The sequence below is a fragment of the Cornus florida genome, unplaced genomic scaffold (assembly GCF_030987335.1).
Source record: "Cornus florida cultivar Cherokee Brave unplaced genomic scaffold, ASM3098733v1 CherokeeBrave_3.0.0_Hap2_Chr06, whole genome shotgun sequence".
Lineage (NCBI taxonomy): Eukaryota > Viridiplantae > Streptophyta > Magnoliopsida > Cornales > Cornaceae > Cornus > Cornus florida.
Window position 1 is genome coordinate 22,965,388 of NW_026775576.1, and position 23,262 is coordinate 22,988,649.

Genomic DNA, 23,262 nt, shown 5'->3' on the forward strand with positions numbered 1-23,262 from the left:
CCTTGGGCTGCAGGTTGAACATTTTTCGAGTAGTATTTTCATCCATCAATCAACATATACAGAAAAGATTTTGAGACATTTTCATATGGATAAAGCCTATCCATTAAACTCTCCTATATTGTCCGATCACTTGACATCAAGAAAGATCCTTTTCGTCCCCGAGAAGAAGATGAAGAACTCCTTGGTCCTGAAGTGCCCTATCTCAGTGCGATTGGTGCTCTTTTGTATCTTGCAAATTGCACAAGACCTGATATAATTTTTTCAGTCAATTTATTAGCAAGGTACAGTTCTGCACCAACTCGCAGACATTGGAATGGAATCAAACATATATTGCGATATCTTCGTGGCACAACTGATATGGGATTGTTTTATTCATAGGCGCCAAATTCTCAATTAATTGGATATGCAAATGCTGGCTATCTCTCTGACCCACATAAAGCTTATTCATAAACAGGGTATGTGTTTACTTGTGGCGGTGCAGCTATATCATGGCGATTTATGAAACAGACAATGATTGCCACTTCTTCAAATCATTCTGAGATACTCGCAATTCATGAGGTAAGCAGGGAATGTTTTTGGTTGAGATCAATGATTCAACATAGTCGAACATGTGGTCTCTTATCAATAAAAGATAGCCCAACAGTATTATATGAAGATAATGTGGCATGCATTGCACAGATGAAGGAATGGTATATAAAAGTGACAGGACCAAGCACATCTCACCAAAATTCTTTTATGCACATGAACTCCAGAAAAAGGGTGATATTGATATTCAGAAGATACGTTCATGTGAAAATCTAGCAGATCTATTCACTAAAACGCTTCCAACTACAACATTCAAAAAACTAGTGCACAACATTCGAATGCGTCAACTAAAGGATCTTCAAGGTTGATCTAATGAGGGGGAGCAATTGATCAAAGAGGTATTGGCATGTTGTATTCTTTTTCCTTCGTCCAGGTTTTGTCCCACTGGGTTTTCCTGGCAAGGTTTTAATGAGGCAGTTTTAATCTATGCAATACCATTTTCAGATACATAAGAATACTTTACTCTTTTTCCTTCGCTAGGGTTTTGTCCCACTGGGTTTTCCTTAGCAAGGTTTTAACGAGGCATATTATTAGTATAATATTGTGGACTCCAAGGGGGAGTGTTATATATATATCTATGTGGTGTCCATAATAAATGAAGTCAATGATGACACAAAATTGGTGTGAGAAGGAAGATTAGAAGATTAGCTTACTGTGAAAGCCATTATCATGGCTTGTTTGGGAAGCCTCAGTGTATGCCTATAAATAGGCTTCTTGTATACAATTGATGGTGTAAGGAAAAACAGTTTTCTCTTTCTCTTTATTCCATCTCTTCGTTCTCTTTCTCTATCTCTCTAAAGCTCTATTTTTATCTCTTTTATAATATTACTCTCTCTCTCTCTCTCTATATATATCTATATATACCCACACACATATTTTATTACAGGTTTAAAAACATTTTATATATTAGTATTGGATTTAAAGTTGTTAGAGGCCCAATGAATAGTTTCATTTCGGGGGCTAAGTATGGACTTACCTATATTTAGTTTTATTGGGCCACATAGTGTTAAATATTTTCAAACTAAATAAAGGGCCATCAAAATATACCATAAATATGTTATTGGGCCCTTTGTCCAACTTAAAAAAGGGAGGTGGGCAACAAAGGGCCATCATTTCCTTGGAGGTTGTATTTGGGCTGCTAGTTTAGAGGCCCATCGGCCCAATGCTACTCCTCTGAACCAAATCATTGCCTTCGCCGATTTATTTCTCCTGCTTCTTTTCCGTTGTCTTCCACAATGGCTTCAAAGCTTCTGAACCATCTCCGAACTCTGTGTAAAACCGATCACCACATTCTCTTTTACCGATTCTCAAACCCTAACCCTATTTTTTCTCTTAAACGCTCGATCCTCAGATCTCCACAAACCTTTGTTCACTTAAGACCTTACTCTGATGTTTCTCAACCGGTTCCAATCAATCCGTCTTTGCCTGAGAAGCCTCCAATCAATGGTGATACAACAAATGATGTGAAAAATTTCAATAGGGTTCCAACTTCATCCTCGTCTTTGAACGAAGCCGAGCTTGCTAAATTTTCCTCCATAGCCGAAACTTGGTGAGTTTAGATTTTTATTACTCTTCCTAATCTTTATTTCTTTGTGTTTTCTTTATGGTCCCTGTGGTTCTGAAAAAGGTAGAAAATAGAATAAATTTTAATTTTTTTATAATTTTTTTGTCTTATTTTATGCAGTTTATTATTGGCATTTCTCCTATCTTTCGTGTACATAATTGCAACAACTTTTCTTCTCCTGTTAAATATGCATTCGAAAAGTACTACAGTTACTTCTTTTTTTTTTTCATAACTAGGCGTTGTATTAATAATTAAAAAATTTGACTCTCAGTACAATGGATCAATGTAGGGGCATACCCCACATACATAACAAACCAGCCTGTGAAATGGAATAATACCATTTCCAATACAAATCAAACCTAAAACCAGACAACATAAAAGAATTACAAAAAATTGATGACATGGTGGAAGTTAAGACCAGCAGCATCAGCAACCATATAGCAAGTTGCTTTAGCAATCTCTTCAACTGATAGACAGACCCCTTGGTGGTATCTCTTGTTTCTCTCACCCCACAAAGCCCATAGCACAGCTGTAAATAGCATCCTGTTGAGTTTAGACCTGCTAGAGTCCACCCTCGTGACCTGCAAGATATATTATTGATAATGGATTTGTTTGTAAAAAGTTGAAATTTAGATTTCTTTAAATATTTTCCGCAATTCCATGCATGATAATAAGGAAATGCGAACATTTTTCTTTACGAAGCGGCTTGTCAAATGATTCTCTCTCTCTCTCTCATCTCTCCGATATTATGATGGAAAGTAGTCCAAGGTCCCAGCTTGGTTTGATTACTTGCTATAATTTTAGTGAATAAAATGTTCATTTATTTATTTGTCCATTTATAACTGTTGTGGTAGTTGGAGGTTTGGTCCATCTAGTCATTCAAATATTCTCAGTATTAGTATGTATAAGAGTAGTTGGTCCTTATCATTTTGAGTTGCCTTTCTCACACACACATAAAATCCTTCTTGGTTTTTTTAGTGTTCAGTTTGGGAGATTCTTGAATACCAGCCTCATGCAGCCCCAAATACAAGATGGGTAGTATTTGGAACATTTCTTTAATATAATAGTCTATTTACCACTAAGATTCAAATAGCAGCTGCAAGAATTTGAAGATTTAATGATCAGCTGTTCTATAATTATATTTCAACAAAGCAGTTACCATTTCTCACAAAATCTGTCTATCTACTGGTTGGAAAAAGCAATATATCTCCAAGGGTGGTAAAGTTACGCTAGTGAAAAGCGTCTTGTCAAGCCTTCCAACGTATTTTCTTTCGCTCTTTCAGGTTCCAGCCTCGGTTGTTGGCCGTTTGGAGATGTTGCAACGTAACTTCCTTTGGGGGGGTCGTGGAGAGGAGTTTAAGTATCATCTTGTCAGGTGGGAGCAGGTTTGCAGGCCTCTTCAGTTGGGCGGGCTTGGGATTAGGAGATTGGCCCCCTTTAATAGTGCTCTCCTTGGTAAGTGGCTTTGGAGATTCGGCAGTGAAAGGCATAGATTATGGAGAAGGGTTATTTCTTGTCGCTTTGGGGAGGAGAGAGGGGGGTGGTCAGCTAGGCCAGTCAGGTCTGCTAGTGGAGTAGGGGTGTGGAGGGCCATTGGAAAAGGATGGGACGAGTTTTCCAAACATGTTAGATTCAAAGTTCGGGATGGAAGGTTTGTCCGGTTTTAGGAGGATCCCTGGTGCACGGATAGGCCTCTGGCTCTTTTGTTTCCAAGGCTGTTCAGGATTGCTGTTGACAAACATACTATGGTTGCTAACTGCTATCGCCTTGATAGCGGGAGGTTATCTTGGGATGTGCGATTCCGACGATCTTTTCAGGATTGGGAGTTGGATGATGTCACTGGCTTGTTGGCTCTCTTGTACAGACAGGAGGTGGAGGGCACCGGTGTTGACTCCTTGTTTTGGTTGCACTCTTCTCAGGGGATGGTCCAGGTCCGGTCTTTTTTGTATGCGTTTTTGGTTTTCATGGCGCTTCCTTCCCGTGGAAGACGGTGTGGTTGTCGAAGGCGCCTCTTAGGGTGGCCTTTTTCGTGTAGACTGTAGCTTGAAGCAAGATTTTGACTTTGGATAACTTGAGGAAACGAAGACATATTATTGTTAATCGGTGTGGTCTTTGTAAGTTGAATGGGGAGTCAGTGGATCACCTGTTGCTGCACTGTCCTGTGGCTCATGATTGTTGGAGTCTCATTTTTGATTTGTTTGGTATTCATTGGGTTATGCCTCGGATATCTCGGGATTTGCTGGATATTTGGAGGGGCCAATGGGTGGGGGCTCAGGCGAGAGTCTTCTGGAGGGTAACCCCCTTTTGTGTTTGGTGGAGCATTTGGAAAGAGCGGAATAAAAGATCTTTTGATGGGAAGGAGGCCTCCATTGGGGTGTTGAAATTCTCTATTATTTGTACTCTTTTTTGTTGGGGTTGGGGGAGATATTTTTCCTCCATTGAGGATATTGTGGACTTTGTGGGTTCCTTGAGATCATAGTTTCAGTTTTTTGTATAGCTTGGGACGCGTTCCCCTTTTGAACGCCTTTTATACATTTTACTTATCAAAAAATAAAAAAATATAGGCTTGTAAACTAACATATGTGATATGAAAAGTGAATATCAGAATTTATTCTTTTTCACCTCTGTGTTCATGGTATCAGAGCCGCCCTCACTAGGACGGTAAACTACTCCATTGTTCTGCTGATTATTCGATAAAATCAGCAAACATTCATCGTTAATTCTGGTCGTTTATACTAGAATTATAGAAGACTTATTCTTCTATTTCTCTTCGTCGTTTCTGGATGATTTTTTTGGTTAAATCTGCGATGTCCGGATTCTCCACTGAGGAAGTTTCGGTCGATTCTTCAAACGCTCAGAAATCCTAGATCACTGCATCTGGTTCAGGTGACAACCCAATCCTCCAAATTACCACTCATCGGCTGAATGGACAACATTTTCTACGGTGGTCTCAATCCCTAAAGTTGTTCGTCTGAGGGCGGGGGAAGATTGGTTATTTAACTGGAGCAAAGCAGGCCCCAAAGGAAGATGATCTAGCATATGCCGTTCGGGATGCAGAAAATTCAATGATTATGTCATGGCTAGTGAACTCCATGGAATCGGAGATAGGCTAGACATTTATGTATCTCTCCACTAACAAATTATTATGGGATGCAGTGAGTGAGACATTCTCAGACTTAGGCAATTCTGCACAAGTCTATGAAATTAGAACAAGGATCCGAGAAACAAGACAAGGAGATCAGACTGTTGCAAAAAGTATTACAACATATTACAAGGTCTGTGGCAAGAACTTGACCTCTTTTATGATTTTGAATGGAAGTGTGCAGGCGATAGTGCCCAGTTCAAGAAAACAGTTGAAAATGACTGTGTATTTGAATTTTTGGTTGGACTTAATGCTGAGTTAGACGAAGTGAGAGGACATATTCTAGGCAAAGAGCCACTGCCTACCACTAGAGAAGTCTTCTTGGGAGTTAGGAGGGAAGAAAGCTGCAGGTTGGTGATGATGGGAAATAAATCGAAATAAATCCTCTGGCACTCATAGTGAGAACTCTGCACTCAATGTAACAACCACTGAAATGGCAGCAGCTGTAGTTAATCTAAAACCAACAAATGACCCACAACGGAAGATTGAAGAGAAAACCAAGATCTGGTGGGATTTCTGTAACAAACCAAGGCACACGCGAGAAACATGCTGGAAACTACATGGAAAACAACAAATTGGAAGGTAGGCAGATTTGGAGACAAGAATGAGCGTGGAATGCAGGCTACTACTGAAACCGAGACATCTCTATTCAGTAAGGAGCACCTTGATCATCTCTCCAATCTGCTGAACCAAACTCAGGTTTCAAGTGTCTCCTCGGGTTCTCTTGCCCAAAAGGGTAGCTCTTTAAGTGCTCTCACTAGTTCTTTAAATCCGGCACCTTGGATCATTGATTCTGGTGCATCTGATCATATGACTAGTTTATCACATTTGTTTAGTACATATTTTCCAAGTTCTGTTTACTTAAAAATTCGTATTGCTGATGGTAGTTTGCCTCCAATTACAGGAAAAGGTTCTATAGTTGTCTCAAAAACCTTGTTTTAAAATCTGTCCTCTGTGTGCCTAACCTTTCTTGCAATCTTTTATTAGTTAGTAAATTCACCAAGGATTCTAACTGTGTTGTCAAATTTCTTAATTCTCACTGTGAATTTCAGGACCTATATTTGGGGAAGATGATTGGCAGTGCTAGGTGGTTGATGGACTCTATTATTTTGATAATGAAATCTTCAGGGGTGGACAAGCTCAAGCTGCAAGTAGTAGTGATAGTTCTACTTATGTTAAAAGTCAAATAATGTTATGGCCCTATAGGTTAGGCCATCCTAGTTTCTCTTACTTAAAACATTTGTTTCCATCCCTGTTCAAAAATTTAAATCCTTTGTTATTTCAATGCGAATCTTGTCAATTATCAAAGCATCATCGTGTTTTTCATCCTTCTCATTTATATCAAGCATCCAAACCATTTTATTTGATTCATAGTGATGTGTCGGGGCCTTCTCGGGTTACTAATGTGATTGGAACTAGGTGGTTCATCAATTTCATTGTTGACCATACTAGAGTGTGTTGGGTATATCTTTTAAGAGAAAAATCTGAGGCTGCAAGAGTGTTTAACGAGTCTTATGCCATGATTGAAAACCAGTTTCAAACCCGGATTCAAGTATTTAGAACCGACAATGGAAAAGAATTCTATAACTCTATTCTTGGTGATTTTTTTGAAAGAAAAGGGTATTTTCCATCGGTCCACTTGCTTTGATACCCCACGGCAAAACGGGGTTAGTTGAGGTTGCTAGGGCAATAATGTTCACTATGGGGGTTCCTAAATATCTATGGGGTGAGGCTGTTCTTACAGCTTCATATTTGATCAACAGGATGCCAACTAGGGTGTTGAAATTTGAGACGCTCCTAAACAGCTTGCTGTCAGTTTTTCCCCATATTAGGATCTTCACCTCATTACCTCTTAAAGTGTTTGGATGCACTGCTTTTGTACATGTTCATACACGGGACCGATCAAAACCTGATCATAGGGCTGAAAAGTGCACGTTTGTTGGGTACTCTCCTAAACATAAAGGGTATAAATGTTATAACCTCACCGCTAAAAAATTGTTTGTGAGTATGGATGTGACCTTTTTTGAGACTCAACCCTGTTTCATCAAAAAAACTCTTTAGGGGAGAGTAATGAGAGGCAAGACCATTTTTGGGAAGTGTTAGGCTCTTTACCGTTGCCTAGTGTTTCACCAAACTCTATCTTACCTATTGAACCCACTATTTCAACCTCTCCGAAGCCAATTGAGTCAAACATTATAGACTACACTTAAGGGGGAGAACCACTTCAAATCCAACCTCATTCTGAGCTTCGTGTTTACTCTCAAAGAAGGAAGGATCAAAATAAAGAGCACCAACCTGCTACCTGCCAAGAAAATTCTTCGGATAAAGGCAACTTGAATGAAACAGGTATTTCTGTCTCTAATCCATCTTTAATTCCTGAAACCAGCAATGAAGAGAGCCTTTCTCATGACCTTGATATTCCTATTGCACTTAGGAAGGGTACTCGCTCTTCTACCATGCATCTTATCGCTAAATATGTGTCCTACCATAGATTGTCTCCAAATTATAGAGCTTTTACCACTAATCTCTCTAGTTCAATTCCTAGAACTATATAGGAGGCCTTGAATCATACTGAGTGGAAGGCAGTAGTTGTGGAAGAGATGATGGCTCTTGATAAGAACAAAACTTGGGAGTTTGTTGAGTTGCCAAGGGAGAAGAAGACCGTAGGCTACAAATGGGTGTTCATGGTCAAATATAAGGCTGATGGTAATATTGAGAGATATAAGGCGAGACTCGTAGCTAAAGGCTTCACCCAAACACGTGGAATAGATTACTAGGAAACCTTTGGAGGATTTGAAGTCTTTTCTTGCAAAGGAATTTGAGATAAAAGATCTTGGAGCTTTGAAATACTTCTAGGAATGGAATTTGCTAGATCCAAGAGAGGGATATTTGTCTCTCAAAGGAAGTATGTGTTGGATTTACTTATAGAGACAGGTTTACTTGGCTACAAACCGGTGGAATCACCTATGGAGCCCAGTTTAAAGTTGTAGGCAGCAAGTGCAGAAAAAGTGGTGAACCGAGAGCAATTCCAAAGTCTGGTTGGAAGACTCATTTATCTTTCACACACTCGGCCAGATATTGCCTTTGCAGTGAGTGTAGTGAGTCAATTTATGCACTCACCAGGAGAAGAACACTTTGAGGTAGTCTACTGGATTCTCAAATACCTAAAGGGATCAACTGGAAGAGGTTTGTTGTTTGAAAACCACAGCCATCTAAGGATCGAAGCCTATACCGATGCTGATTGGGCAGGTAGTGTGACGGATAGAAGGTCTACTTCAGGTTATTGCACTTATGTTGGTGGCAACTTGGTTTCTTTGAGGAGCAAGAAGCAAACCGTTGTAGCAAGGAGTAGTGCAGAAGCTGAGTTCAGAGCAGTTGCTCATGGAATTTGTGAACTTTTGTGGCTGAAAAGATTACTTGAAGATCTTAAAATCTGAAGTCGGATGCCTATGAAGCTTTATTGTGATAATAAAGCTGCAATCAACATAGCTCACAATCCTGTCCAATATGATAGGACTAAGCATGTGGAAGTTGATCGACATTTTATTAAGGAGAAATTGAAAGGAGTGATATGCATGCCCTATATTCCTACAGGAGAACAGGTAGCAGATATCCTTACTAAAGGTTACCGAAGGGGAAATTTGACAATCTTACATGCAAGCTGGGAATGCACGATATTTTTCAAGCCAACTTGAGGGGGAGTGTAGCAAGATCTAGGCTGAATTGTTAGGAAATTAGTTAGGGAGGATTTTTAGGAATTATCCATAGTTAGATAGTTGACTTTTTTAAATTTTACATTAGTTCCTATATTATAGGACTTATGATCTGTATATACCTTTTCCTTAGAATTTGTAATACACTATATAGGCTTGTAAACTAACATATGTGATATGAAAAGAGAATATCATAATTTATTCTCACCTTTGTGTTCAGCTTGCCTTTAAAAACGCTGAAAATCAAGTATAATAACCTGTGTGATGCTATAAAGTTCAGAGATGTCTACCCATAGGATTCAAAAATCTATTCACCTTTTTTTTTTTGATAAGTAATATATGCATTAAAAGGAGTAATATATGCATTAAAAGGGAACGCATTCCTCAAAAACTACCCAAGGCCAAAAAGGACCTCTAAACTCTCAAAAGTCCATAAAATCTACAATCTCCTCCATGGCAATTGAATGCAGGACTTTGATTAACTAATGGCAATTTGTACCCACTCAAATAACTCAATGATTCACTATTGATAAGGATCCAGTCCCACTACTCTCTCTCTCTCTCTCTTTTTTTTTTTTTTTTGAATAATAAGCAAATTCATTCAAAAAAACGTTCAAAAGGGGAACGTGTCCCAAAAACAGCAAAGGGATCCTATGGTCCCAAAGAAGAAATAAAATCAATCATCTCCTCCGGGGAGGAACAAAGCCTACCCGAACCCCAAAGACATAAAGATGTAATAAAAGCTGACTTAAGAACGACAATCGAGGATTCCTTTCCTTCAAATGATTTATTATTCCGCTCCCTCCACAAACACCACCATAAACACAAGGGCGCCATCCTCCAAAACCCACGAGCATGGCCTCCCACATAGCACCCTCTCCAAGCCTCCATCAATCCTCTCGTAGATCGAGGCATAACCTACGAAACCCCAAACAGTCCTAGCAAAAGACACTAATAGTCCAAAGCCACTGGATAATGCATAAGAAGATGATCCACTGATTACCATTGCACTTACACATACAACACCAGTTAACTGTGATTTGTCTTCGCCTCCTCAAATTATCAAGCGTCAAGATCTTGCCCCACACCACTGTCCAAGTAAAGAACGCCACTTTGTGCAGCACCTTAGATCACCACATTAGTTTTCACGTAAACGTAATCCCCGTAGTATCTGAGAGGCATCGGAAAAATAATCTCACTTCAAAAATTCCCCGAGAAGCAGGCACCCAAACAAGCGAATCTCTATCTCCGCCACGGATCTCATGCTGATACAAACGATCTAATAACATGCAACTGTCGTCCAACTCTTAATCCTAAAACGCTCGCACAAATTGCATATCCCAAGTCAACCTCCCGTTATCAAGCCGATAGCAATCAGCAACCGAGGCATGCCTATCAACAGCAATCCTAAACAATCTGGGAAATGAACAAGCAAGGGTACAATCACCATGAGGATCCAGTCCCACTACCCTTGGAAGTGAGAGTATTAGGACTACTTGGATGACTTGGTTGATTAAGTCTACAACAACTATAACAATTATAAATGGATGAACACAACATGATTAATAATAGTTAAACTATTAATTTATATAATGTCATTGTAGTTTGTTTGGTCATATTAATAAGTTGGAGGGGATGGAAAGGAAAATACCATTAAATAAGAGAAAGAGAATAAGGATACCTCTTGTTTGAATGACTGAAAAGAAAGAGGAAAGGATAGTGGTAATCTTGTCTTTTTGAAAAAGTTATTAGAGAGAAAATAAATGGTATGAAGTTTACTCTTGTTTAAGAAAAGGGAAATGTAGGACCTCTCTCGTTAAATTGATAGGGGATTTTATTTATTATTTTTATTTTTTGATAAGTAAGAAGAATTGACTCGATTGCATCTCTACCGTGCGGTTTTTAGTCTTGGTAAATGGCTCCCCAACTGGTTTCTTCGTGAGTTCTTGAGGTTTGTGGCAGGGAGACCCGTTCTCTCCATTTTTGTTTATCATTGTCATGGAGGCTTTTGGCAGACTGATGAGGAGGGCAGAGGAGTTGGGTTTTATTTGAGGTTTCTTGGTGGGAAACAGTCCCAATTAGATGGTTATCTCTCATTTGCTTTTGGCAGATAACACGATCGTCTTTTGTGATGCTAGGGTGGATCAGTTGAGGTTCTTGAGATATGTGCTGGCTTGCTTCGAAGTCGTCTCAGGGTTGAAGATCAACATAAGCAAAAGTGAGCTAGTTCCAGTTGGGGAAGTTGAAGGAATTCAGGATTTTGCTAACATTCTTTGGTGTGGTGTCGGCACCCTTCCGATTGCCTAATTAGGGCTTCCTTTGGGTGCCGTGTCGAGGAGGACTTCTGTTTGGGATCCCTTGATTTAGCGGTTCGAGAGGCGTCTCGCAGGGTGGAAGAAGTAATATCTCTCAAAAGGGGGAAAGATCACACTTTTGACAAGTTCTCTTTCAAATCTTCCAACCTACTTCATGTCTCTATTCCCTATTTCGAAGGCTGGAAGAGATTAAGAGGAATTTTTTATAGGGTGGTGTTGGAGACTAGTTTAAATACCACTTGGTGAATTGGGAGGTGTGTTCCCTACTCAGAAGGGGGTTTGGGCATTCAGAGATTGGATTGTTCAACATGGCGCTGTTGGGCAAATGGTTGTGCAGATTTGGGAGTGAGAGGTCCCTTCTTTGGAGTAGGGTTATTGCTTGCTGGTATGGAGAGGGTGATGGTGGGTGGCTGTCTAGGGAGGTGAGATTTCCAGCAGGTATGGGTGTTTGGAAGCTTATCCGGAAGGGGTGGGATGAGTTCTCAAAATGCATCCGATTCAAGGTTCGGAGTGGGAGTCACTTCATATTTTGGGAGGACCATTGTTGTGGGGATTGTATTCTTACTCGTAGGTTTCCTCGGCTTTTTAGGATTTCTTTGACTCAACATGCCATCGTTGTCGATTGTTATCGTTTTGATAACGGGAGGTTGACTTGGGATGTGCAGTTTCTTAGAGAGTTCCATGATTAAGAGCTTACAGAGGTTGCTGAGTTTTTAGCCTTACTTTACAGGCAGGCGATATAGGGTGTGGGGATGGATGAGATGGTGTGGGTGGGCGCGCCGAGAGGAGTGTTCGAGGTTAGTGCTTTCTATCACAATTTGTCTGTGACTCCAAGTCCTTCCTTCCCATGGAAAGCGATTTGGAGGTCTAAAGCTCCCTTGAAGGCGGCTTTCTTTGCCTGGTGTGTAGCCCTCGATAGCATCCTCACCCTTGACATTGTTAGAAGGAGACGACAGATCGAGGTTAACTGTTGTTGTATGTGCAAGAAGATGGAGGAATCAGTGAATCATCTCCTTCTTCACTACCCGGTGGCAAGGGATGTTTGGTCTATGTTTTTGGTTGCTTTTAGCATTTCTTGGTGTTTCCAAGAACCATTGTGGATATGGTTGAGGCTTGGAAAGGGTGTAGAGTGGAGAGTTGAGCCAAGGTTGTTTGGAGGGCCACTCCCCTTTGTTTATGGTGGGGTTTGCGGCATGAGAGAAATAGGAGATCATTTGAGGGTGAGGAGACTCCTATTTGGTCTCTCAAATACAGCATACTGCATACTTTACTCTTTTTTTGGGTGAACGGGCGTAATTGTAAATCATTGGGGGATCTTTTGGATTTTGTGGATAGCTTAAAGTTTTAGTTGTCGCCTTTGGCGTTTTGTGTATTCTTTTGGGAGTGCTCCCCTCTTGAGCGCCTTTCTATGAAATTTTACTTATATAAAAAAAATAAGTAAGAAAAATTGACGGGAAAATATGACTAATCATCAATTCCTTTTTTTTTTTTTTTTTTGATTTTTTAATTAATTTAATCCTCCATTTCCTCCTACTTTTTGGGGTATCTAATTTTGTGAACAACCTTTTCCTTATTTTCCTTTCCTTGACTCTTTTTGTTTTTGTTTTTTGTTTTTGGGTATTTTCTGGGTTTTTTTGGAACGACATAAAAGCCTTTTCCTCATTTTCCTTTCATTTGTTTTCGTTCCCACTCCCTCAATCCAATGAATTATAAGAGATTGATTTTTATTTTGATAACAGGAGATTGACTTGGGATGTGCAGTTTCATAGAGAGTTCCATGATTGGGAGCTTACAGAGATTGCTGAGTTTTTAGCCTTACTTTACAGGTAGGCGATGTAGGGTGTGGGGATGGATGAGATGGTGTGGGTGGGCACGCCGAGAGGAGTGTTCGAGGTCAGTGCGTTCTATCACAATTTGTCGGTGACTCTAAGTCCTTCCTTCCCATGGAAAGCGATTTGGAGATCTAAAGCTCCCTTGAAGGCGGCTTTCTTTGCCTGGTGTGTAGCCCTCGATAGCATCCTCACCCTTGACAATGTTAGAAGGAGACGACAGATCGTGGTTAACTGTTGTTGTATGTGCAAGAAGACGGAGGAATCAGTGAATCATCTCCTTCTTCACTGCCTGGTGGCAAGGGATGTTTGGTCTATGTTTTTGGTCGCTTTTGGCATTTCTTGGTGTTTCCAAGAACCATTATGGATATGGTTGAGGCTTGGAAAGGGTGTCTAGTGGAGAGCTGAGCCAAGGTTGTTTGGAGGGCCACTCCCCTTTGTTTATGGTGGGGTTTGCGGCGTGAGAGAAATAGGAGATCATTTGAGGGTGAGGAGACTCCTATTTGGTCTCTCAAATACAGCATACTGCATACTTTACTCTTTTTTTGGGTGAACGGGCGTAATTGTAAATCATTGGGGGATCTTTTGGATTTTGTGGATAGCTTAAAGCTTTAGTTGTCGCCTTTGGCGTTTTGTGTATTCTTTTGGGAGCGCTCCCCTCTTGAGCGCCTTTCTATGAAATTTTACTTATCAAAAAAAAAAAAAATAAGTAAGAAAAATTGACGGGAAAATGTGACTAATCATCAATTCCTTTTTTATTTTTATTTTTATTTTTTAATTAATTTAATCCTCCATTTCCTCCTACTTTATGGGGTATCTAATTTTGTGAACAACCTTTTCCTTATTTTCCTTTCCTCGACTATTTTTTGTTTTTGTTTTTTGTTTTTGGGTATTTTCTGGGTTTTTTTGGAACGACATAAAAGCCTTTTCCTCATTTTCCTTTCATCTGTTTTCGTTCCCACTCCCTCAATCCAACGAATTATAAGAGACTGATTTTTTATTTTTATTTTTGTAAATATAAGAGATTGGAAATATTATAATAGAAAAATAAAAAAGAAAAGAAAAGAGGAATTAGGTGTTTGGTTCATAACAATACCCTCAAGGTCGATATAATTGATATATTTCTTGTGTGTTATGCTTGTATTTTCCTCAACACAACAAAGCCTTTCCTAACTATTTGAGGTCAACTATATGAATTCTATTTTTCTTAATTCAACAAAGCCTTTCCCAACTATTTTAGGTTAACTATTTGAATCCTATTTTTTATTCTGCTTTAAGGAACCGTCTCACTTAAACCACACGTTATCTTTCTTTTGTTACTAATTCATGTTAGTTTTGGTCTTCCTTTCCCAAGCATTACCGTCAAAATGATGATGTTGCTCCTCTCTTAGTGGTATTCTTTGTTGTTTCAAACATCCTTAATCATTTCCTTCAATTTTATGTCCAATTTATGCTTTTTCTATCATCTCACAAATTTGTGCATTTCTAATTTTATCTTCTTCTAAATCTTCTTCTTCTTTTTTTTTATTTATTTTTTTTTATCTTTGTGTACATCAAATTTCGTGACACCGTGCAGTGTGCATATGCTGCTTCTCATCTGCCCAACATTTTGTCCCATTAGGAATGGCTGGTCTAATAGCTGTTTTATAGAACTTCCTTTCGGTCTTAGAGGGATACACCGCTTCTCCATTTTGCCCATCCTCCTTTGGTTCTATGATTAACATTATCTCAAGTTTCTCCTTTATGCTTGCATTTTCCTGAATTTGTGGTTTGGGGGGGGGGGGGGGGGGGGGGGGGGGTTGGAACTAATGCAAAACATATGCAATGAATCTTGATACAAATTGGATATACTGACATCTTCTCAAAGCTGTCATGTTGGCATCCTTGAAATTGTGACATTTAGTGAGTTATAATCTTGGGTATCCTTTGAGCTTCCTTCACAAATGCATCCCCAAGATGTTTGACTTCCAGTTTGTCAATATGACCTATTTTGGTTTTAATGGGAACTTGGAAGGCACTTGTCACTCTCATAAACGTATACATATGTCAATATGCTCACAATGAACCTTGGTACTGATGCATTGCTGTAGATAATCATTTAATGTGATCCCATTCTCATGTTATAATTAGGTGGGATGCTGAAGGACCATTTAAGCCATTACATGCGATGAACCCTACGAGAGTTACTTTCATCCGCTCCACCCTTTGCCGACATTTCAGGTAGATCGTGTGTTTTCCTTCACTCTTTTTTTCATTTCATTCCATGTCGCAGTTGGTTCGGACATGCCATGAATTTTGGAAGTAGTAAATCATGGCTTACCAAACTACATATAAAGTAAAAGGAACATAGCAAGGGTGGAAGGAGATCTTCACTAAAAGGGAATTAACTAAAAAAGAAAAGACTAGAAGAATCCAAATGCAATATGAAAATCTCAATAATATTTATTGAACTTTATCTTTGTTTTTCCCTTTCTTTTGGGCGTTTCTTCTATGAGGGGAGATCTTATATTGCTGAACTTTCTTTGTATTTCTACATATGCTTTATGCAAATACACTGGGTTGTCATTGTGAAAATAATTCTTCACCTTATCAGCAATGATGCATCATTTGCATAGCCTTCCAATCTCTAATGGTAGTTCATCAGCTAAGAAGCATGGACACAGGCACAGAACACGGAGACGATACGACACGGATACATCGACACGTTAAATTCTAAAGAAGTAGGACAATGACATGGCGTGGACACGACTAATATAAATATTAATTTAATCTATTGAATAAGAAAATTATAGAACTTCAATAATTTTTTTAATTTTATACTAAAGTTACATAAGTTAGAAGGTGAAGCTATTTGAATATCGAAAAGAATATATTATATTATATGTGAGTAGTTATGTTTTTGTACTTATTTCATACTATGACATGGATACATCGACACGTTAAATTCTAAAGAAGTAGGACATGACACGGCGAGGACACGACTAATATAAATATTAATTTTCTTTATATATCTATTGAATAAGAAAATTATAGAACTTCAATTATTTTTTTAATTTTATACTAAAGTTACATAAGTTAGAAGGTGAAGCAATTTGAATATCGAAAAGAATATATTATATTATATGTGAGTAGTTATGTTTTTGTACATATTTCATACTATGACATGTTTTTATTTTTTAAAGAAAAAGAAGTTGGGCACTTTGATACATGTTCACAATGTTCTTTCTAGGGCTGTCGTATGTTTGTTTTATATAAGATAGAGTGTGGGATATGTGGTTAAGTGTCCGGAATGTGTTGACCAAGTGTCCGAGATGTGTCGACAAGTGTTCGAAATAATAAAGATTATATTAAAATTATACACATGGTCATGAAGTGTCGGAGACATGTCCAGGAGTGCACATCAAGTGTTAATGTCCGACACGGACACGACACCTTATAGAAGTGTTTTCGTGCTTCTTAGTTCATGAGTTTTTCTTTTTTTCCTTTCTTTTCATAGAAATTTAAGTTCCTAAAGGGATGTATGGTTTGAAGTGGTCTTATGATGATTTTAAATGCTGTTGATTGAGATTTATTAGCCATTCAGTCTGCATTTTCACTTGTCATGGGTATTTTCTTTCACCCACAAACAAAAACACCTTATTGTAAAACATAAAATGGAAGCGAAGAGATAAATAAAACAAGTAGAACACACAAATATTACGTGGTTCAACCGTTTAGCCACAAGGAGGATTTTTCTTCATTGATTCCTCTAATAACACCAAATCTTCAATAATAGGAAACAACATTAATTATTGAAAGATTTTCCTCCATTGATTCCTCCGTTAAATCTTCAATACTCCTCCTCAAGTTGGAGCATGAATGCCCAACTTGCCATTGAGATGACGAGTAATAATAAGTGTGAATGATGAAGAAAGAAGAAAGAAGACAAAGAACAATGCTACCAACATATTGACAGCCCAAACAAGTCAACAAAAACAGCCGGAGACACGGCAAAGGTGAGGACAATGCTACCAGCAGCCCAATCAAGTTGATAAAAACTGCCGGAGACACTTCAAAGACGAAGACAATGCTACCGAACACACTGGGAGCCCAAACAAGTCAATAAAAACTGTCGGAGACATGGCAAAGGCGAAGAACATTACTACTGAACAAATCGGTAGCCCAAACAAGTCACAAATAGCACCGAAAAACCCTTAGCAACATTTCAGATGCTAAGTGAATACCCCAAAATAGGGGTCTGAACCTAGGAAGAGAAATTAGGCGTTGATACTATGTAAAGCATAAAACGGAAGCAAAGAGATAAATAAAACAAGTAGAACACACAGATTTACGTGGTTCAGTCACTAGGGCCTACATCCACGACACAAAGAGTCCAAAGGGCTACATCACTTTTATAGTACTCTCTCAATTCATATACAATAAAATAGTGGAGGCTCGTTTATATAGGAGAAGAAATTATGAGAATGGAAAGAATTAGAAAATAGGAAACAAGGAGGATTTTTCTTCATTCATTCCTCCAGTATCACCAAAACTTCAATAATAGGAAACAACATCAATTATTGAAAGATTTTCCTCCACTGATTCTACTATTAAATCTTCAATACACCCCAGGATTCCACTCCATCAAAGGATCTCCTATTCCACTCTCTCCATAAGGTCGACCAAAGACAAACTGGGGCGTCCTCCATACATCTTTAACTTGAGGCTGCACTGAACACCCTCCCTAAGCATCACTTAAACTCAATGCCGACTATGGCATGACCCACTAGATCCCAAAAGTGGCACATATGTCCCATCTGTCTCTAACTCTGGGACAATGTAAGAGGAGATGATTCACCGACTCCTCATCCCTTTTACACATACAACACCAATTGACTATAATTTGATGCCTCTTCCTCAGATTGTCAATAGTCAAGATTTTCCCCAAAATAGTTGTCCAGCCAAAAAAAAGGCTACCTTCAAGGGGGCATTAGAGCGCCAAATTGCTTTCCACAGAAAGGATATCCCCTGAACCACCAAAGAAGACAATAAAATCACACCTCAAACCTCCCATGACTCATTCCCACCCCCCAGCCAATCATCCATCCCCACACCAACAATAGGCTGGCTATAAATCAAAGCCAAAAACCCAAACATGTCCTCTGACTCTATAATTGTCTCCTGAAGTGCATGTCCCAAGTCAGTCTCTTGCCATTAAGAAAATTGCAATGAGCGACCGTTACATGGGTATTCGGAAGCTTGTCCGGAAGGGTTGGGATGAGTTTTCCAAACGCATTCGGTTCAAAATTTGGAGTGGGAGGGATGTCAGCTTCTGGGAGGATCACTGGTGTGGGAACTTTGTTTTGGGTCGTAGGTTTCCTCGGCTCAGCTTTATAACGGGAGGTTAACATTGGACATGTTTTATAGAGACTTTCATGATTGGGAGCTTATGGAGGTTGCTGAGTTCTTGTCTTTACTCTACAACTAGAGGGCAAGGGGATGGATGAGATGGTGTGGGTGGGTACCCTGAGAGGGGTTTTTGAGGTTAGGTCTTTGAGTCTTTCTACCAGAGCCTGATGGAGATCCCAGGTCCCAATTTCTCTTGGAAGGTGATATGGAAGTTGAAAACCCCTGAAGGTGGCTTTTTTCGCTTGGATTGTTGCCCTCAGTAGCATTCTCACTCTTGATAATATCAAAAGGGGATGACTGATTGTGGTGAACTGGTGTTGCATATGTAAGAAGACGGAAGAAACAACGAATTACCTTCTTCTTCATTCCCCAGTATCGAGGGATATTTGGGTTATGTTCTTAGTTGCTTTTGGCATGTTTTGGGTATTTCCCGATTCCATGGTGGATATGTTAAGAGACTTGGAGAGGGTGTACAGTGGAGAATCGAGCCAAAGACGCTTGGAGGGGCACTCTCCTTTATTTATGGCGGGGTCTGTGGCATGAGAGAAATAGGAGATCCTTCGATAGAGAGTTAACTTCTATTTGGTCTCTCAAATTCAATATTCTGTCTACTTTATTCTTTTGGGTTTATGGGCATAAATCGCAATTGTAAATCTATGGGGCACCTTTTGGATTTTGTGGGTAGCTTGAAATTACAGTGGTTGCCTTTCGTACCTTGTGTATTCTTTTGGGAGCACTCCCCTCTTGAACGTTTTTGTGAAATCTTACTTTACCCCGACCCCCCACCCAAAAAAAAAAAAAATTTTTAGAGTAATGCTTCTAAGATGACTCTCTCATAAAAGATGCATAAAGATACCTGTCCATCTCAATCCCAACCAATCTTGGAGAAACCCTCTCTAAAGGCCTCTCGCCACACCAAGGATCCCCCTAGAACCTAATGTTTCCCATCCCTTACCTTGAAGCAAATGTGCTTTGAGAATTCATCCCAACCGTTCCGAATGTTCTTCCTCAAACCCACCTCCGCAGGGGACCGCACCACCAAGGAGCACCAACTACCTCTAATCACTCCATGTCTACAGCAAATGACTTTCCTCCGAAGTTTCTGTCTCTCACTTGCCCAACATAGCTATGTCGAGGAAGTATAATCTTCTCACTCCCAGCCCACCATCCCAGACTGGTTTGCAAATCTGCTACTAACATTGAGTCCAAAATCTGACGGCCTCAAACAAAAGCATTTTGAGATTGAGATTAGCCTATCAAGCACCTCCTTCAGCCTTGCCGCTAGGTTTTTGGCTATTAGCTTGTACATGCTACCTTTTTTTTTTTTTTTGAAAAATACTAGGTTATACATTCTACAATTATCCTAACCTTTGTAGTCCAATGGTCAGGATAATTGTACATACTCTCTAACATCAACGACACCACCCCTTCTTAGGCATGAGCGCAATAAAGGAAGCGTTCGTTGACTTCTCAAACTTCCCATGCAAGTGGAAGAAGTTGATTGCCTCCATGATCTCTCGTTCAATACCTCCCAATTCTGATGAAAGAACACATGAAAAACCCATTCGGCCCTGGGGCTTTGTCTCCACTGCAACTCTGCAAAGCCAAAACCACATGTCCTCCTCAAAAGGCCTCTCTGAGTGAACTTGGTCCTCCAAAGAAATCAAGTCGAACTCCAAACATCCTAAAAGAGGTCTCCAATCCGAAGACTCCGTATATAATTGCTGGTAGAACGAGGTGACACCTCCCTCCACATTCTCCTCCTTGCTCAACATAGGGCCATTTCTGATCAGCCTGTTGTGGTTGATTCTTCTTTGTTTGGCCAACCCATGAAAAAACTTCGGTCCCCCCTCCTTAAGCCACAAAGCTCTAGACTTTTGCCTCCCTGAAATCTCTTCCATCACCAAAATCTCTCCAATTTCTGCCTTACATTTCTCCCTCTCTGACCCACTCCTACCATCATAGTTCACATAGGATATAAGGTTTTGTAGCTCTATCTACCCCCTCCATGCTGATTTTATTTCCTTCTATCAACCCTCCATTCTGCATTGATAGAGCCAAACAACTCCATAGCCTGTCCTTCCTTCCCATCATAGATAGGCGAAGGCTCTTTCTTACTCACCTCCCCAATATAACTCATCAACCCTCTTCACTGTCCACCATGGACTCTTCATTCACAACACCCTCTCCTTCGTGAACCATGACTGCCAATGGTTGTCGGGGATCCCATCCTTCACCTTCCTCCTCTCCCCTAACCACCATCACATGGTTGAGCTCAAAAGGATCCTTCGGCAGCCCCTCATCTGCCTCAGCATTAAGCTTATCCTCATTTTCCCCATCAGATGAAGAGCCTAATCCACCTTCTGAATCTGCCGCGTTAGTAGACTTAGTGCCACCTCCCAATCTGCCCAAATTTCTGCCCTGTTGTACAGCTTCACTGCCAATAAGGTTGCCTACTCCCTCTGAAGGTTCAACTGAATCCCCTTCCCAATACACAAAGTCAGTCCTCTGTCATCCATGTTTGACCATAACTCAATACCCTTAGAATAGGTCTGCAGCGGGCTGTCTAGAGTGCCATTCGCGTACCTTGCTGCCCCCTTTGCCGGTGAATCTCGCTGGGCTCTTCTCTGCCCCGTTACTCTCCCCTTTCCCCATTTCGTAAAGCCCGTAAACCCGGAAGGAGTAGAATTCTGTAAGGCAAAACCAGCGTCGGGTCTATAAACCTTTTGTTTGGAATTTGGATGGGTTGAATTGGGGAAAGGTTCAGCATTCAGCGGAACAAGTCATCCCTCACTTTAGCTTGTACTATCATAAACTATTTGTATAATACCTTCCTATGAATATATTTTTTGACCCTCAGAATGGGTAAAAAATAATTGAATTCAATTATCTCAAAATTCCTACAGTAAGTATTTGATTACTTCTTGGTTTTGTATGTTTCAGAATTCTTTACTGGATCCATTGCAAGGATTTCATTTAGATGTTTGCGTTATTCTTCATCTATTATTTTTCTGGCCCTGTTATAAAACTGGCTAAATGAACCTCTTGTAATTTTCCTTGTTTCAGAAAGGATCCAAATTGTGCTAGGCCCTTTGAAGGACTAAAGTTTGTTGATGTTGGATGTGGAGGGGGAATTCTATCAGAGGTTATTCTTTAAATTGGGTGATGCACCAATTTATAATTTTCCTGCCTATGGCTTTCTTTCTTTTTGCATACACCAACCTCTTCAAGCACATACCATTATCAATTGCTGCTTTTAATTGCATTTGTTTTTCTTTTTTATTTATTTATTTTATTTTTTAAAGATAGTAAAATCTCTGGCTAATTACATTGTTGATGTTGCATTCTTTCATTTCCTTGTATTCCTATATTATGCCCATCAACAAGTTAAAGATTGAAGATTTGAAGGTTCGTTAGAGTTCTGACTTACTTTGTTAACAGTGTCTATATTGTTCAGTCGTTTTCTGAGTTGTAATTTTCTAGTGTCATGAAAATTTGGGCATAGATGATTAAGTTGTATTCTAATATTGCCACAAATATGATGGGATCTTTGGAATTTTCTCTGGTAAGGTGTAAAAACTTCATTTAAGGAACAAGTAGGTAACAACAAGTGGAGGTAGGGCTGTAAACGAGCCAAGCTGAGCTTAGTAGGTGACCGTTCGAGCTCAGCTCCGTCATACTACAAGATTGTTTGAACTTCGGCTCGAATTCAAATCAAGCTGCCAATTGTGCTCGGTATTGGCTCGTCTGAGATTGAAAAAGCTCGAGTTCAGCTTGATCAGCTCGCTTTATTTGGAGAGCCAAGCTCAAACTTGTTATCCATTACGAGAACCAACAGTTTGCAACCCCTAAGATTTGAAAGACACACTAGCAATAATTTTGTGAAACTTGTTATCTATGGTTGACTTGGACTTATAGAAATATGAAATTGTGTGTGTATATATGTTATATATATATATATAAATATACTTGTGTGTTCATGAGCTCAAAATGAGTCTCTAAGCTCACTCACTCACGAATGTGTTCATGAACAAACGAGCCAAGCAGAGCAATGTTTGAGCTTGGCTCATTTAATATATGTTGGAGAATATTATTATAGGAACCTTAAATTACTCCACAGAATATTGGTTTGAGAATATTGTGGGAGTGATTTTAGTCTATGATAAAATATGATTGGAGTGATTTATGGGATTGATTTTATGAATCCTCCATTAATGTATTTTCCATATTTATCGCTTTGTTCTTTCACCTATAAATAGAGGTGCTCATTGTAAACAATCTCAAGTGAGAATATAGTAAGGGTGATGTAGCCCTTTGGGCTTTGTGCGTCTTTCCTTCTGTTCTTCATGTTTAATTTCTCTCTTCAATTTTTATATTTTTCAACAATATACAAGCCCAATAGTTTTGTTTGAGCTTGGTTCATTTACTAAACAACGAACATGAACCGAGCCTTTGTGGAGCCAAGCCTAAGCTGTTCTCAAACAGCTCGTTTCAATGGCAAACCCTAGGTGGAGAAGATTTTCTCGTGGAAAAGAATCACAGGTACAAATATGGGACCAAATGAAAAACAACTCAAAAAGATTCCATGGTTGGTATCTAATCTCCCTAGAAAATTTACATGGTAACAAGTTTTTTTTCTTAGCCATAGAAATCACCTCAAGGTTGACAGATTTGTGAGCTTTGGTGAAGGGCAATGTCATTTAAAGGTTTGACTTGATGAAGCTTT

At 39.5% G+C, this 23,262-nt stretch overlaps 1 protein-coding gene across 1 annotated transcript in view; it reads left to right on the forward strand.

Moving 5' to 3' along the window:
* Nucleotides 1-1,713: 1,713 nt before the first annotated feature.
* The window catches only part of LOC132311189 (ubiquinone biosynthesis O-methyltransferase, mitochondrial-like), a 53,333-nt gene continuing 31,784 nt past the window's right edge, over nucleotides 1,714-23,262 (forward strand). The window contains exons 1-3 of the mRNA XM_059808981.1: nucleotides 1,714-2,134; nucleotides 15,279-15,368; nucleotides 21,603-21,681. Of these exons, the coding sequence (XP_059664964.1) occupies nucleotides 1,821-2,134; nucleotides 15,279-15,368; nucleotides 21,603-21,681 (483 nt within the window). The 5' untranslated portion in view covers nucleotides 1,714-1,820. The remainder of the gene's footprint in view (nucleotides 2,135-15,278; nucleotides 15,369-21,602; nucleotides 21,682-23,262) is intronic.